We start from the raw sequence: 17,079 nt of genomic DNA on the forward strand, positions 1-17,079 counted from the left end.
AAAAGGGCGCAGTGCCAAGAGACCATTCCAGGTCTTGGCTCAGACAATTACGTCTTACTGCTCAGGTAAAGCCAGTCAAACTGCTCGGCACGGTTGTTACCCCGTGGCTGCGGCAGCCACATGCTGTGTTGTCTTGCCATCTTGATCACATGGACACGTAGCTCCTCTTAAGATATGTATAAGATGGATAGCGCTGTCTACTGGCAATCTCAAGCCTTCTCTTTTCCATTTTTTTCGGAACATTAAGGAACGGAAATGCGAAGAGAAGGAGGCGCAGTGTAGACAAGGCAAAAAGATAATATATACCCAACGGGTGCAGTTTCTCAAAGCTCTCGTCATCAGACACTCTGTGGTTGAACCATCGCAGGCTATTGATCGTTAGTCTCCAAGTCATTTCAAGATCCGACAGCTCACTTACCGGACTGTTGAGCATCTGCTGGCGCTTGTTACGGCCTTTCTTAATATGGCTCTTCAGAGCGCTAGAGTCGAGAGGTTTCAAGAGCTCAAAACTGCACAGGAGCTCGGAAGATACAGACATGACTGCTCCCCAATTATCGAATTCGCCACAATACTACGGGAGGTTAGTCAAAGTTGAAAAGCGTGGCAGATTTCGCGACACAAGTTTGGGGCAACTTACATTTGGCGCACTGAAAACGGTGACTAGGACTCGATCGTTGAAGAATTCATAGCCGTCTTCGACCACCATGTGGGCACGGCAGACCAGATCAAAGTCATGGGTGGCAAGGAAATCGGTAATTACTCGTTTTCCAAAGCAATAGCTTACTCCTCGTTCATTGGCCTCCCAATCTTGCTCCATATCAGCCGGATCTGCCCAAAGCAGGTCATTGAGCAACCCATAGTCAGGGACATCGGTAGGCCGGGCAATGTTGCGGATGTCATCCATATGGCTCAGGGCAGGCGACAGGCCTCCATGGACACAGAAGATCTTGCCGGCCACAATGGCAGCAATGGGAAGTGTGTTGAAGCAATCAATAAACGTCTTCCAGATTTTGATGTTGCACCTTCGCTTACACTCGTCATAAAATCCATAGACTCGGGTAACGTTGGCGCATTCGTGGTTTCCACGCAGCAAAAAGAAGTTCTCGGGAAACTTGAGCTTATAACAGAGCAGTAGTAGGATCGTCTCGAGGGATTGCTTGCCTCTGTCGACGTAGTCTCCGAGGAAGAGGTAATTCGACGTCGGAGGGAAGCCGCACATTTCAAACATGCGAATGAGATCGGTGTACTGGCCGTGTACATCACCAACAATTTTGACGGGAGCATCGAGCTCCAGTAGAGCAGGCTGAGCCAGGAACACCTCTCGGACACGTGCACAGATGGCCATGATTTCCGCATTCTTGAGGCACACGCTCTTGGTGACCTTGCCGGCGTATCCAGCATCGAGGAGCCGCTTAATGTAGTCATCGAGGTCCATCTCCTTTATCTCGTCCATGCCCATGGCATCATTCTTTGGCTTCTTTGGCTTGGTCTTCTTGACTGGGGCATCGTCGCGCTTCACCAGGATGGACTGGCCCGGGGGAAGGAGATGCGTGTTAAGGCTGGCATTGGCTGACGGAGGCTGGTCAGAAACGTGGTCGACCTCGCCCGAGGCCTGTGCTGCGCTCACGTCGTGGGCGCCGCTTTTAACTGATTCGGAGACAGGTGATGGCGGAGGTAGTTGGTCGTCATGAGAAGGTGGCTCGGATAGATCGGTCGAGTTGCCCCTCAACGGGATTGTATCGGTACTGCGGCCGGAGCGCGAGATGCTGGAGCGACCGCTCTTCCCAGATTTTACTGAGGCGGCATCGCCCGAGTCGCCGACAATCGAATTTCTCGGGCTGTCGACCCTACCACTACCCGGGATTTTGGACCGCAACCCGCGAAAAGAACGAGTCGAGTCCTTGGTGTCCGTTTTGCTGAATGAAGGGTACGACGAGAGAGCGTCACCCGAGGGAGAGCCGTTTTTGGACGAGGTACCGCCCTCCTTGGAAGATTGATTACCCATTGTGAATCAGGTGTGTGAAGATAGAGAGCTCGCAGGGCGAGAGCTGTGATTTTCAGAGACAGCAAAGAGAGAATGGGGAAAAAGTGGCGAAAGTTGGGGATGCTAAGGTCTAGGTTGCCTCTCTGGCGGACCCTTTTATCAGGTCGCGGCGGGAGACTCGTTCAGGTATCGTTGAATTGTTTAGGTATCGTTCAGCAGCTCGTGCGATTCCGTGGCAAAAGTCGTTGGGAGTTCAAAAATGGATGAGTAACAGCAATCCCAGCCAATCTTAGGGAGGATGGAATCGTCGACCGAGGTCGGTAAAGAAAGAGGACCGCTGACTCCTTGGAGCGTCCGTTTTGGTTGTCTTAGGCGAGAGCCTAGGAAGACAGGCCAGCTTGGAGGAGCTTTAACGGAGCTCTGCGGATGACGTCGTGGTAAGAGCTCGTGACTCTGGGTCGAGACTGGCAGCTCTGGAAACAGCGCTCCGGCTTTGGAACCGCCAAAAATTAAGCCGGGGATGCCACGGTGGAAATGGTCTCGGCCGTGAGCAAAAAAAAAAAAAAATTCTAGACGGCGAAATCAGCGCGGCCGATCCGGAGCGAGTGTGTCTACTGCATCCGCGGGACTGCAGCAGGGCGCAGGAGCGGGGTGGGATATAGTATGGATGGGTACAGGTATTGGATAACGCGGACAAGGCAATGGGAAGCAAAACGGCTATGGCGGATGGCAGCGCCGCAGCGAGTGACGCGGTCTCGAAGGCAGGATGCGATAGTGAGACGACGATAGGAACGATGCAACGGGTTTCTGCCAGAGACAGCCCGAAACTTGATGCGATGGAATTGGAATAAAAGGTACCTTGCAGATCCAGCGCCAGCTCACGGCAGGGCCTTAGGTCCAAGACATGGATCGGACGTGCAAAATGGGGTTGGAGGGGCAAGGTCTCGGGACGGCCTGGGCGTCTCGAGACGTTGGTGTTGGTTGTTGTTTTCCCGGGTTAAGGTTTGGGGTGACAGTATCGCGGGAGATGAAGATGGAGATGGAGGAATGGGAGGAGAGAAGAAAACAGATTGGATGCAACATACATCAGCAACAACAAGGTGCGTGCGGACGGCGTGCCAGGACGGGCCCGGGTGGTGGCGATGCTCACTCGGAGCTCCTATCTCGGCAAGCTTATGGCGGCGTTAGCACGTATTTACACTCGCCGCCTCGCCTGGGCTAGCTGGGAGAGTCAGAGTCGGGTTTATGGAGCTGTGAAGCTGGCGATAGACAAGAAAGGCCGATGCTTTGTAGCTTTGTAGATACGGAGCAAAGAGCTGGTAACGCCGGCAGGCAGCAGTTTATGTAAAGTTTGTCTCGCCTCGTCTTTACGCCTTGGTCGTGAAAGAAGAAAAAAAAACACGATGCAAGAGGAGAGCCGGTTATCCAGGCGTCTACCGTGCAGATCGGGCGTTGGGCAAGGCTGGTGGGGCGCGGTCCGCAGATGGCTGGTGGAGGTTGGCTATTCGATCTAAGTTTTATTGACGTGCCGAGTCGTAAGAGAATATCCAGAATGCTGATGGCGATAGTATATATTATATATATTCACTCGTAAGGATGGCGATGTGCAAAAAAGAGCAGGGAGAAATGGGTAGACGGAGGCGAGAAAACTCCAACAGAAGCTCCAGCTGTGAATAGCCGCGAAGCTGGATGCGGACGAGGCCAGCCCGGGACCTTGTGACACAGCCGCCCGGGGCGGAAAACCATTGACCCACGATTAAGGTTTCACACCCATCCACAACCCCCTCTTGGCTCTCTTGGGGCTCTTGGGGGTCGAAAAGGCGACAGACTCGAGATGCTGTCGGTTCCGGAAGGGAGGCACTGGATGCGGCGAGGCGGAGCGTTTGCCCGTCAGGCGCGGACACAGAAAGCTGGAGGTGTACGGAGAGTGCTTAGTCAGGATTGATGGATTTAATAGGCACCAAGTGCTTACTTGTCCTGTCCAAGTCTGGTATCAATCTGAAGCTGAAAGATTAAGAGTATTTCATAGCAGAAATGAACGACGACGACGGCACACAAAAACAACAAAGGCCTTTTACTTGACCCGCGAGAAAACAGCAAACAAGCCAGGCAAAAACACAAGCGATGCCTTCGATGCCGCGCAACGCTTCTTGCTACCCCCGGTCACTATTGGGCATCTTGGGCGCTGACAGCCAGCCAGGGGACCCCCTACAGCGCGCTGTAGCGTTCGCCCTAGTGGCCCTAAACGGCTCCGGGGCCGCCTAATCCCAGTCCGGTCTTGCACTTTCGCAGACCGAGTCCAGCCCCCACGAGCCCGGGGAGCCACTGAAAGGCCAGCAGCTCGTGCGTCCAGCTGGCCCCTTGCAGTTGAGCGCAAGTCGACCGACTCGACTGGGCACGTGCCAGCGCCGCAACGGCTTTCTGGATTCAATATTGTGAATTGATCCGATTGCAAAAGATTGACTGCGGCTCGACACATCACCATCTTCCGCCTATTGGAGCCCAAAATCCATTGCAATTTCGTGTGCAGCGAGTAATATAGCGCCAGCTAGGCAGCTTCGTCGGCATCCTCGTGCCTAAAATATGCGGCTCAAAGTGACATGATACTCGCACTCAACCACGCACGACATGAGTGAGGCTCCTTGTTTGGTCTCAAAACAAAACCCCTTCCGTTACAGAACACAACCGTACCATACCTTGTCTTCCCAATCACACAAAGGTAGTACTAGTTGGCAGTAAGAAGCAGTGACATGTCATGACCTTTTTTTGTTTCCTTGTTTTTCTTTTTTCCTTCGTCTCATGCGCGGCCGCCCTTCCATGGCCTCCCATTGGCTGCCTATGTTCCCGGTTGCCCAACAGCTGAGCCTCTGTGGACGGTTGCATCCTTCGGAGGACGCTCGGATCGAGACAAAACTTCCGTATTTCCCCGTGTGGCATCACATATTTATTTCTTGTGAGATGATGCCAAAGTGAGGAAACAGACCCCAAGGAGACAACAAGCAGCTTCCGGCACGAGTCAGATCCGCGTGTTCAAGAAGTGTATTGGTCAGCTGGTGCAAAGTTACATATATCGATTATTCTCTCGGCTGGTCCATCACTTGGCTCTGCAAAATTGATCAGTATTGATGCGCAGCCAGTTGGATGGTCTGCTAGCCAACAATATATCATGGTAGTCTTTCAGTAATCTAGAACGCGGCGAGTGAGACGAGCACTGTGTCGGGGCAAAAGAACCATGCATGATTCATCTTTACCGCCTTTTTGATGATTACCAAGTCATTGATACTAGTACTACTTCATGAATACATGCGGTTGCTGACAACTCCGAATTCCTGGAGGCTATCTTTCCTCTGTAGGCAAAAACTCATTTGAAAGACGACATACTCGTACTTCCGACAGCTCGGGCGTGAAAACAGCCAACCGATACAATGCTTGCTTGAGGGAGCGAACCAAAGGTTAGTCTAGGAGATATATAGGTAGAGGTATGAAGTGAACGAAAGGATGGACTACAGATGTTGTGTCGTATATCAGCCTAATTGGTGCATTTCCCGGGGGATGCGAACCAGCACCTCAGGTCTGTTGACCAGCATCCCGTGTCTCAATTATAAAGCCACATATAGATATTATGCCGTGACTGATAATGCTGGAAACTAGAGGAATATAGCCATAGCAGCAGAAAATAGAATAAAGTATCGACAGTACCCAAAGGGAGTGACGGTGACAGATATATGTACTCAAAGAGCCGGGCATTTACTACTCTCTTGTAGATAAGTAAGTATAGTAGGATTTCCTTCGCATCATGTTCCGATACTTAAACTTCACGCAATGATTAGTCTAATAGATAGTGTTTCCCATTATTTCCCATTCTCTAACTACCTATCTAGCTCATCATTCTTTTAAGCTAAATAATCAAGTGCACACACAAAACCGTATATCACGATACAAGACTCAGCAAGACGCCGACAGGTAGATTTGTATGTTCCCGACGACCAATACATGTTGGAATGTTCAAGCAAACGGTAGATCGTAATATGTGCCTTCTCCAGTAATAATTCGAATCAAGACGTCTCTAATACACTCTTCATCGCTTCTAAAATCTCATCTGCTAATTTCCCAGGCAGCATTCTCCTTCTCCAAAAATGTCCCGGCCTAAGAGTTGTTGCTCATCTAGTGGAAGATCCATATATTCTCCATCATCACTCTTGTGGGCGGCCGCCTGAAGTCAAGCCAGAAATCGTTTCAAGAACACTTGTTTGCAATCGACTTGGCCCATTCTCGCGGTTAGCAATGCGACACAGGGCAGCAACTGCAACTGACAAAGGCACCGTCTGGATAGAACTCGGTATTGGTGGGTAGTACTCCTTGGAGTCGACGTCAGCGGAGCGTGGCACGATCCCCCCACGCGTAATCCCCGTCCAGAACATGGGCAAAAAGACGAGCCTGCGTCGCGGTTGACCTTCTGTGGAGGGAGATTCGTCGATAAGGAAGCGGACTGCACAACGGAGCATCTCGCACGGGTACATCGAAGGTAGGGTGTCCTCATCTGCGGGGGATAGTCCTGTATCGATGGCGAGGTGGAGGACTTGTTGGAATTGATGGTCCGGAACCAGAAGAAACAGGCTCTTTCGACATGTTAGTCGGATGTGTATTGGCATTTGGCAGGCCAGGGGTATTGACGTACTCCGTTCCATGCAAGATCACGGTTGCCTAACCGGATCCAAAGGCTAGTCTCCCACTCGACAAGAAGAATCCGAGACGCCTTGAGGCGTTCAAAGAGCCTGATCACTCGATCTTTGAGGCTACTCATGTTTTTATACTCGGGAGAGAGAAAATGGATTGAATGTGAGGACCTGTGCTCTTATCTCACGAAATTCCAACCAGGAGCTTATATATACAAGTATCAATGAAGCCAAACTTTATCTGGTGGCACAACTCATTCACTGTTTAACTTCGGGCTCTACAGAAGGCTTTACTCAAGTACTTGATAAGGGTAGGTATGTTATGGTGTTTAGCCCATCATGTTGTCTGCCTTTTCCCTATGTAGCGTGTGTTACCTTTAAATGTGACGAATCCCTTAACGAGAGATACTCCTAACAGTTTAAGACTCTTATAAGAGGCTAAGATAGAGAGCAGCTATATGTACCTATCCAATACCCTGGGTTGACTACGTGTATCCAGAAACCTACTAGGTAGCGACTGCGTGAAAGTTGGTTGATCATTAGAACCGGCAAGTCGTTTACTTACTGCTACGGGAAAGCATTTACTCGAGTCATACTGCCTACTAAGGTACATGTAGATACCCAGTTCTCTAAGTATCTGCTACTATAGTTATATAATTTTGATGATTTGAGTTTGGTCTCAAACCTTGATACAGCGGTCATACTGTGTGGCCTGAATCTTCGAGGTTTGACTTGATCAGCTGTGGCCGATCGGGTTGAGCTATGGATTGCTTCTGGATTTTGAACTAAAGGCTCGAGTGTAGCCTTGCTCTGACCTAGCTACTGCAGCTTTACTGACCCTCTTGATAACCAATAAAACCTCCATATAATTTCAATATTCAATACTATAGCTGTATTTGTCTAGTACTCGGTATTTTTTGCGACACGGGATGCAGAATAGCAAAATTACATGTACTTAGGGTGAATGGGCGTTTCCTTAAGGTATTAGGGTAGGTACCTACATACCTAAATATGTCCGCGTAAAGAAGGGTATGACAAGTAGCGAATAAGATGAGTAATCATCCATGATGTAAATGCAGGGGGGAGTGGCAGGACAGGAGAGCTTAAAAAAGATGGACGATAATGGGAATAACCAGTGAGAATGAGGAGGATTCGGAAATCGATAAGTGGAGAGTACCATCTCTGCTGGAAACAAGGTTGTGAAGCAAAAAAGCACATGTATGCTTACTAAGGCAGCTTATTAGGAGGAGACCTCGATCTTACTGGACTCACAAATTTGGAAAAGCGAGGAATCGTGCGCATGAGCTTCTCCCCTGGCACACACTCGCATTCTTAGTCGAAGCTGAGTCCCTGCTTATCAAATTCCGCCTTGGACACTTGGACTATTGAGTACGGGTACATGTAAGCGACCTGAGCAGCTTTGTCCCGATCAGTCTGGCTGAAGCGTTCCGCGTTTCCTTTTGACAAGATTGAGAGGCGATGGGACGTTCTACATGCGCTCCGTGCCCGTAGCCAGCATCACAAATCAAATATCCAACATCTACTCAAGATCTATTAAATAGCAGCGATAGTGGTTGCGGTGTAGCTTCTTCGCATTGACACCAGACTTCAATGATAACATCAATGCATTGAACTGTACGGAGAGTACTGTAGCCGCTTGGCTAGTACCGAGTGACACTCCAAGTCCCAGCTAGCAATCGGGATGGCTATAATTAGAAGCCCTCATGGAATGGTTCGCCTCACAGCCCAGTGTCGGGCAGCACAGCTCCGACTTAGCGCATCAAACTATCCAGAGCTAGCCTTGGCTTGGGCTGTGTCATGATTGCCAAGCGACGGGATTCCACTACCCTGTACGTAAGTAGGTACAAAAGAAACATACAAACAAGGTCAAGGCAAAAGTGAATGAGCTTGCTCGGGGATATTTACGGAGAAGATGAGAAGATGCCTCGACGTTTGGGCACGTTTGCCAGGAAGGCTTTTTTTACCCCCTGGGCCTGCAGAATTAGACGCAGCTCGACAAAGAGCCGCGCTGGGGGGGTTGGAGGCTACTGTCGGATGCCATTTTCCGTGCACAGTCAGAACTAGGCAAAAAATGCTTGTCCGTGCGATCAGCGCCAGGAACCACACACACTCAGCTGCCGTCGTCAGCAGCTCCAGAAAAAAAAAGAGGAAAAGACCATGCAAACCGAAGCAGACCAAGAAAACACGAGTCGTACGCGTATCACTGTGGTTATTCTGTTTGTCTATACGGACTACATCCCAGGCACAGTTTGGTAAAGTTGGTCACTGAAGATCCAAAGCCACCTTGCTGGTGATCTACTCGGGAATTGATGGACATTGATCAATTCCATGTTTCCCAAAGAGGGGACACCAGCCACCGCAACACCGCCATCTCAAGCTATGACGCGGGGCTGGATCCATACATGTCGATACCCATGGATGTCGTTTGGGTCGTTCAATCCTCCAGCACCTCCAGCGGGGCGCGGGCTACAGGTACAAGTATAGTAATCCATTGATACTGTATTACACCTGCAATCATAATCATATCGAGTCCAGTCTGGTACCTTACTGTGTCTATCCTGACCCCTGGAGGCCGCCGCCACAACCCAACTCAATAACAATTCGTCTAGGGCATTTCCTTCGACCGTGCTCGTCGTGCCTGTACAGTAAGAAGCACAAGCACAATTTTATTTCAAGTTAGCCCCAAAGATGACCAACGGTCCTTAAGCGGTTGTGCCAAAATAGCACGGCTCTGTTTCTTTCCAGTTGGCGTAAAACATGTGCTTACGGGCCAATTTATCATGGGGTAGCTATTTGTATCACGACAGGGAAGCCCAGCAGTAGTTCCGCGCCTTAGCACGCCCCAGGCTTAACAGCATAGATAGCACGAGCGCTATCTGCCTTCGTACACTGAGCCACATTCGAGGAACAGCTCTCGATAGGTGCTGGCTATTTATGGACCTGTGCGTGTGCAGATTAGTAACGCCACTTGTTGGTCAGTACAGGTAACGTGCATCACAGTCCACCCAGCTGCTCATCATGGTTGATCACAGACAGCAAAACCATTGACATACACTCCGTACTCGTACATATAGAAGTATCTATTACTGTAGCATTTGGCACCAACCTCGTGCCAACGTCCCAAGATCCCCCCTGCAAGACCCTGCTTAGCCAGGGCTTACTCCAGTAAGAGGTCGGTCCAAGGCCCATCTGCGCGGTTTTAACCATATCTGCCAGGTTGAGGCCATCCGACTCAACTCTGTCAGCACTGGCTGGATCGTCGCAGCTGCACCAGAATCTCGCACTGCCCGCCGAAGGATCCACCCCACCCTCGCACAGTGGTCAACCCGCCTCTGGGCTGGGCTTTGTTTCGACTGCGCCACCCACTCGCCGCATCTTGCAGCCCACCTAAACAAGTAAGCAAACGACGCTTCTTCAGCCCGCCTCCAGCTTTTAAAACCACCTGGTGCCCAACTAGATGCCACCGTCTATTTCGTATCTCATCCTCATCCCGTCTTGTTTTGTGTCTTCTCACCCTTTTGCGTGAGTGCGTCAGCTCGACTTTCGTTTTGCACCGGTCGACCTTTTACCCTCACTTCCCTTCTGCTCTAGAGACATCGACCAGTTCGCTCGTTGTCAACCCCTCCGCCTGACGGAATCCCCCACCATAAACAAACAAACAAATAAACACAAAAAACCAACCAGAAACAAGACAGCATGGGTGCCGGTCGGTTTTTCTGCGTGGCTCTGCCACTCCTCCTCACAATTGCCTCCATTGGCACTCTACTCTACGCAGTTCTCGCTGGCGTTGCCCACGAGAACGTCAAGCTCATCCAGGTGGACCTCAGCAACCTGAGCATCAGCCCGCTGAGCTTAAAGACCCTCACCTCGCGAGCCGAATTCAATATGAAGGAGACCCAGACGGATAACATCACCGCCGAAGCCCTCGGCCTCCACAAGTACTATGACCTCACGCTCTGGGGATCTTGCTCCTCCGATGACAACAAGAAGTGGACTTGCACCAAGAGCCAGTTCGACTGGGCCAGCAAGCAGATCAATGCCGATGACATCAAGGAGGGCAGCACCACTATCGAGCTGCCCAAGGATATCAAGGACGCACTCAAGGTCTTCCAGAAGCTCATCAAGTGGTCTGAGGTTGCCTTTATCATCGCTCTTATTGCCCTTGGCCTGGAGCTTCTCATCGGCATCTTTTCAAATTTCTCTCGGGCTGTCTCCTGCCTGACGTGGTTTGAATCTGTCATCACCACCATCCTTGTCATCATTGCTTGCTCTCTCTCCACTGCTACCGCTGCCATCATTGCCGGTGTTGTCCAGGGCTCCAAGTCCCTCTACGGTGCCAAGGTCCACCTTGACGGCAAATTCCTTGCCATCATCTGGATTGGCGCTGCTTTCTGTCTCGGTGCCAGTCTCTTCTGGATCTTCACCATCTGCTGCTGCAAGCCCGAGAAGCGCCAGAAGAACCACCACCACTCCAGCGATGGCGAGAAGCTGCTGCCCGCTGGCGGATTTGGATCTCGCGGATACGCTCCCCTGGGCGAGCAGACCGGCTACACTTCCGCTGCTCCTCGCTTCGCAGCCGGCTCTGGCCGATCCGACCTTGCCTACGAGCCCTACTCCCACCGCGCCTAAATGGACGGTGTGACTCGACCTGGTAATTAAAATGGGCTTAAAAGGCACCGACCATTTGTGGTACATCTAGATACATAAACGACCGAAGAAGTACTTGGGTGCTTGTTGTGATGCGTTTTTTAAACATTCCTTTGCGCGGCGTTTGGTATATTTGAGTATGGAAAGGATACGGGGTGGCACAGTCAGTGGTTGGTAGTTGGGATACCCAAGACGGTGGGAACAATCTGTACATAGAGTATGGAGGATACATTTATGAATGAACGACAAGAAAATTTATTTAAACCCATAATTTGTGGAACCATCGTGCTTGATAAATATCGAATATTGTCCCATCGTGTTTTGTTGTTCTCTTGTCGAGACTTGCTCAACATTGACTTTGACATGTGCTAGTAAGACGGTGGTGTAGCCGGTGATAGTAGGTGCATGCACAAAATTTTTTGGCACCACATATTTCATCACGCACGCAACAACACCAGCAGCATTTAGTAGAGATCCGCCCACTCAACCGAAATTGGATGTCTGTATAGTGCATTTGCTTCATTGAGCCTGTGGCTCACGTTATAGAAGGGGCCACCACCAATCCGCGACTTCGAATACATCATCATGGTTCATGTGCGTCGTTGCAGCCATTTTTAAACTGCCCCTCTTTCTGCTTTCGACAAGCATCAACCTCATCCTTCTCACGCCTCCCCAGCCCTTTCAAGTATTCACTCTGACAAAGGCATAGCTAATCAATCATCCAAGGCCACAAACCAAAACAGATTAAAACGGGATCTCTCCCATGTCCCCATCACAGCTCTCGCTCTATATCGCGCCCCATCTGGAAAACTCTTCGTCTTAGCCGGCGAGGACTCTGACCTCGCTGTCTACGAGGCGAAACATGGGCAGCACAAAGGCCGCCTCGTCTCTCGGACAAGCGTATTTACAGACCAACCCATTCATGGGATTCATGTGCAGCATGGGCGGGTTCTCGCCTGGGGGTTTTGCCATGTAGCTATCCTACCAATTGACGCTCTCACTGAGAAGCATGATTTGACGCCCGTGATATCCAGGGCGACGGCTCCTGATTGGATTTTCCATGGAGCTTTTTCAGACATGGACCCTTCAGTCGCTGTTCTGGCTACGGCTCACAATGAAGTTATCCCCTTGAAATACTCTCCCGTTACCGGAGAGATTATCCTCAGCGCCCCCATTGCGCCCTCAAGACCAATGCTCTACTCCGCTCATCTTACTTGGATATCAGACGATACCATTCTAGTGGCTGGTGGAACTGTCTTTGGGCATGTCGTCGTGTGGAAATGCCGGCTAGAAGAAGGTGGCAAGGGGATAGCTGAAACGTTATTCAACTTTGAAGGTCATGAGGGCTCCATCTTCGGCGTGGACATTTGTACAGTTACACTTTCAAACGGCACCACGGCGCGGATACTTGCCAGCTGCAGTGACGATAGAACGATACGAGTTTGGGATATTACGGAGCGAGGGGAGGATAGTGTCCATTCTCGTGCGTTTCAGACCACCAAGGTGATCGATACTGGCTTCGGCGGTAACGACTTCAACGACGGCGATAATACCCAAGACTCTAGCAAAGGGAGTGCTCCTGTTGCCGCTGCCATGGGCCACGCATCGCGCATATGGGGAGTTAGATTTGGCACGTCGTGCGGGGAGAATGCCTTGTCTATCTACTCTTTCGGGGAAGATGCAACAGCGCAGAGATGGCGTCTCCAGATTAGCCGCGCCGCGTCGACTGGAGAAGCTGATCCCAGCGCAAGTCCTCTGACAGGGAAGCTGTCTCATGGTAAAACATTCTCCCTGCATACTGGGAAGCACCTATGGTCGAGGGCCACGCTGCTTGAAGACAAGGCTGTGCTCGTTGCCACCGGCGGCGCCGATAGCCAAATTTGTCTCATCGAAGAGTCCACCTTGCTCGACGAACGACGGGATAGTCTTGACGGCTCGTTGACTCTAGACACTAAGGATATTCTCAAAGGCCTCATCGACTCATCGACATCAGCTATATCTTCAAAAGAGATTATTAGTCGCTACGATTTTCTTTCTCATGACCATATTCTCGTCACCACCAGCTTCGGGAGGCTTATTTTAGGCCACTTCAAAGATGCCCAGATTGAGCCGGAATGGGAGCAGGTCGAAGTTGCTGAAGAGCTACGTGGGGACATGAAACTATGCTATGTTGTAAAAAGCATTGCGACTACAGCAGCTCTGTTGGGCACATCAAGTGGGAACATTTATCATTTTGATATTTCCTCACGGAGAACCAAACTAGTTGCCTCCATGCCAGGCAAGATCATCGAAATGAACTGTCTGTCAAACAAAAGCAGGAATGAGTCGGACAATACTCTGGCTGAGGTGCTGGTCTTCCTCCATGGAAGGGCAGAATCTCACTACCTTGCAATCGATGTCTCAACAGGGGATCTACGCAGTCAAGGGCTGGCCAAAGGGCTCGATCCTAGGTTCGTCCCTACAGCGGCTGGGAAAATGAATGACTTGCTCTTCATCGGCTCTCGGCACGGTTTTCTATCCATCCTTGACCGGAAAGAGGATGGATCGTACTACCCAATCCTAGACATCTCGACTCGAAGCCGTGATGCCATTACTGTCATTCTCCCACTCCCTCCGAAATCAGGCTCACAACAGGCCTCTCGCTATATCCTCGTCGCAAGCCGCGATGGAAAGTACAGGATATACGAATTAGACCAGCACCAAGGGTCTACTCTTCTTCATCTACGACATGAAACCTCACCACCTTTCGGGCCTCTTATTGCTGGTGCGTGGTTTACCCAAGACAAGGTGCCTGAGCTTGTACTATACGGCTTTCGAAGCAAGGACTTTGTCATTTGGAATGAGACACGCCGGGAAGAATTGGCCACTATCGAGTGTGGTGGAGCTCATCGCACGTTCCAGCTAACTTACAACGAGTCAATACCTGGTCGGTATCGTTTCGCTTATACCAAGACCTCCAAGCTCTCCATCTCTTCATCAAACCGCATGGCGCACGAATGGGTAAAGGCTGGAATTCACGGAAGGGAGATTCGGTCACTGAGTTCCAATGGCCGGTATATTGCCACAGGTGCCGAGGATACAACCATTCGGATATGGGAGTATCAACCTGCAAGTGAAGGTGCAGAGGCAGAGCTGCGGTGCGTGGCATCCATGAAGACGCACATCACAGGCCTCCAAAAGCTTGTTTGGCTGGGAGATGACTACCTCTTCAGCAGCGCTGGCGGCGAAGAGTTCTTTGTGTGGAAGGTGCAGAACTTGGAGTCCGATTACAAGGGGCTGGCCGTAGTATGTGAAGGCGTCTTCACCGACAAGAGCGCGGATGCCGACCTCCGTATCATGGATTTTGACGTCTGTCGATCTGATGATGGATGCGGCATCGTGGTGACAATGGGGTTCTCGAACTCTGTGCTAAGGACGTATCGCTACACAAGCGACGGTGGCCGATTTGAACTCCTTGCCAAGGGAACTTACACAGGAGCATGTCTCACTCAAACGCGCCATCTCAGCATGCACGATCAGCTACCACTACTCCTCACAGCGTCCACAGATGGCCATCTTGCCCTATGGCGGAGCGAGCCAGACGAAGGGACGCAGCGCAAATATGTTCTAACCCAGGTGGTGCCGTTGCACCAAAACAGCATCAAGAGCCTAGACATGATGAAATCAGGAGAAGGGTATCAAGTCTTTACTGGAGGCGACGACAACAGCGTAGGAGTAACATTGCTCGGTCGGACCTCGGGCAGCACAGGCGATGCGAGCTGGACCTTCTCAAAGCGAAGCATCGTTCGCAACGCTCACGCGGCAGCTATTGCAGGCGTGCTACTAGTTCGTCGACGCACAGGAGTCGTGGGAATCAGTGTCAGCAACGATCAGCGCGTGAAGCTGTGGAGAATCCCCAGCGGCGGAGATTGGAATGTCGAGCTCATCAGGGGAGAGTGTATCGGCGTGGCAGATGCTGGAGATATCACAGCCGTTGGCGGGTTGGAGGGCGACGACGCGGCGACTGTAGTATTCGCGGGTGTAGGGCTTGAGGCATGGAGCCTGGAGTGAGAGCCATTCTAGTCAACAAGGGAGCAAAGTTGACAATATTCACGGTTTTGCAAGAAATGCCTTCATCGCGTAATCGGTAATACGGCCACTCCGTACACAAAGTACACGCAGATTATTACACGGCTTCCCCAAGCTACTTACTCCCTAGTCCTTCCCCCCGGCCATTCAATCAGATAGGGAACCCAGAGATGGACAGGCTTCGACCAGGCATTTCGGGGTTTCGTCTCGGCCAAAGCTGCATTGAGAAGGAAAAGGGAAGCGGGACATTAAATAGCTGGATGGGCACAGGTGGGCTTTATGGAGCTTTCGTGAAGACTGCAGACCAGGGGTCCCGGCTTAGGAGCTGTGATAGCAACGGCTGTGTCGTCATAATCGGGGTCCAAGTCCAACCTAGACGAACAAGAACCACGGGGGGCCGACTAGCGGGTGGATGTGCGGCATCTGTTAACATGAGATCAAACGGCGGCCTCGAGAGACTTTTTGATGGGATAGAATAGGAGGGTGCTGCGAGTGTACCGAGTACGACGCTGACGCGAGGCCGCTGAAACAGCCGTCTCTCGACACAAGGGACCTTTTTAAATTATTATATTTCATTTCTGAAATGAGTGTGAATACACAAAGACATTAGGGGAGTTGGGACAGACAGTCTCGTCTCAGCTGCCAGTCACAAAGCGGACCATCTGGCGCAGCACGCGAAAAAAATAGACAGCTAGCTTTTTTTTTCCGTGGTCCACTATCACGATGTAGATACGGCGGCCAACGCTGGAGATGCTCGTACTTTTTGCCCACCGCCTTCTGCGTATACCGTATTTTCTTGGCAGAACTCGTTAGGCGGTATCGCCCAGAGATAGAAGGAGAGGACGCAGAGAATTAAATCTTGCGTGTTTCAAGGCGCTGTGATGACCTCATCAAACACATACAAGCAGCAGCACAAAATCCCTGAAGTGTCTCTCTTAAGGGTGCCCACTAAGATCCGACAAGCGAGAGAGAAACATTTCCATACTACCGCATCTGTACATGCCTGTGCAGCAAGGGCAGAGCGCAGCCGAGCAAGGATCTTTTCCTGACCAGCCACAGAGACAACAAACTCGTATTCAGAAAAGCCCACGGGCAGCGGGTCTCTGGGGCAGAATTTAGCACAAGTTATCGTGACGCAAAGATAGATACAGAAAGTGGAAACAGGCGATATAAGGTACGAGAGGCACTAATATGGCGCCCGCCCTCCCTCCCGCGGTGCACAAAACCGCCATGTTTGTCCTGCTCGACGGCAATCAATCCCCTTCAGATTCGATACTTCATTCCATAACGGCTGCTACCCTCTTTCCCTAAGGTACCTTGGGAGATCTTGTATATACTTACTGCTGGGGGTTAGTACGTTGTTGTACCAAGGGGGGAGCAACGGCTGATCGATATTACCAAGAACATACCTGCATTGCGGTAGGCGTCACATGCATTTCTAGAGCTGCCGAAGAGCTGAGAAGCCAACAATTCAGGATATAGAATCCATCCTGATTGGCCTTGGCCTGATAACGACTGCAACGACGTATATGATATATCTGTATATACATACCTGAACAAACAGAAGCAACATAGAGACATACGATTCACTCGCAACAAGCCCCAGAACCTAGGACCAAAGGTTCCTTCCGCCACCCCCTCCCGCAACGCTGTCAACCCATCTGCGCAACTCTTGCCGAACTT

At 50.9% G+C, this 17,079-nt stretch overlaps 4 protein-coding genes across 4 annotated transcripts; 2 read left to right on the forward strand and 2 right to left on the reverse strand.

Moving 5' to 3' along the window:
- Positions 1-182: 182 nt before the first annotated feature.
- On the reverse strand, positions 183-2,562 carry V8C40DRAFT_13010 (Metallo-dependent phosphatase-like protein). Its single transcript, XM_083211049.1, has 3 exons — positions 638-2,562; positions 419-571; positions 183-368 (listed from the first exon to the last, which is right to left on the reverse strand). Exons 1-3 carry the CDS (start codon positions 2,003-2,005, stop codon positions 339-341), a joined length of 1,551 nt encoding a protein of 516 aa, XP_083079306.1. The 5' UTR covers positions 2,006-2,562; the 3' UTR covers positions 183-338.
- Positions 2,563-6,177: 3,615 nt separating this feature from the next.
- Positions 6,178-6,792, reverse strand: V8C40DRAFT_279419 (uncharacterized protein; the record flags this gene model as incomplete). The annotated part of the gene is made up of 2 exons (XM_083221227.1): positions 6,663-6,792; positions 6,178-6,603 (listed from the first exon to the last, which is right to left on the reverse strand). Exons 1-2 carry the CDS (start codon positions 6,786-6,788, stop codon positions 6,178-6,180), a joined length of 552 nt encoding a protein of 183 aa, XP_083079307.1. The 5' UTR covers positions 6,789-6,792.
- Positions 6,793-9,975: 3,183 nt separating this feature from the next.
- On the forward strand, positions 9,976-11,596 carry V8C40DRAFT_230472 (SUR7/PalI family-domain-containing protein). The gene has a single exon (XM_083212719.1). It carries the CDS (start codon positions 10,378-10,380, stop codon positions 11,308-11,310), a length of 933 nt encoding a protein of 310 aa, XP_083079308.1. The 5' UTR covers positions 9,976-10,377; the 3' UTR covers positions 11,311-11,596.
- A 76-nt stretch (positions 11,597-11,672) lies between these two features.
- On the forward strand, positions 11,673-16,091 carry V8C40DRAFT_230474 (WD40-repeat-containing domain protein). Its single transcript, XM_083212720.1, has 2 exons — positions 11,673-11,922; positions 12,055-16,091. Exons 1-2 carry the CDS (start codon positions 11,914-11,916, stop codon positions 15,376-15,378), a joined length of 3,333 nt encoding a protein of 1,110 aa, XP_083079309.1. The 5' UTR covers positions 11,673-11,913; the 3' UTR covers positions 15,379-16,091.
- Positions 16,092-17,079: the final 988 nt, after the last annotated feature.

Source organism: Trichoderma camerunense (assembly GCF_050948025.1).
Source record: "Trichoderma camerunense strain CBS 138272 chromosome Unknown V8C40scaffold_1, whole genome shotgun sequence".
In the NCBI taxonomy this organism is placed as follows: domain Eukaryota; kingdom Fungi; phylum Ascomycota; class Sordariomycetes; order Hypocreales; family Hypocreaceae; genus Trichoderma; species Trichoderma camerunense.

What these genes read in the sequence shown, in the direction of transcription:
- V8C40DRAFT_230472 (XM_083212719.1), top strand. Translation starts at nt 10,378, where the DNA reads ATGGGTGCCGGTCGGTTTTTCTGCGTGGCTCTGCCACTCCTCCTCACA.
- V8C40DRAFT_13010 (XM_083211049.1), bottom strand. Translation starts at nt 2,005, where the DNA reads ATGGGTAATCAATCTTCCAAGGAGGGCGGTACCTCGTCCAAAAACGGC. An exon ending in CCGTTTTCAGTGCGCCAAAT is followed by an intron (nt 572 to 637) that starts GTAAGTTGCCCC and finishes AACCTCCCGTAG; the next exon opens with TATTGTGGCGAATTCGATAA. An exon ending in AGCAGATGCTCAACAGTCCG is followed by an intron (nt 369 to 418) that starts GTAAGTGAGCTG and finishes AACGATCAATAG; the next exon opens with CCTGCGATGGTTCAACCACA.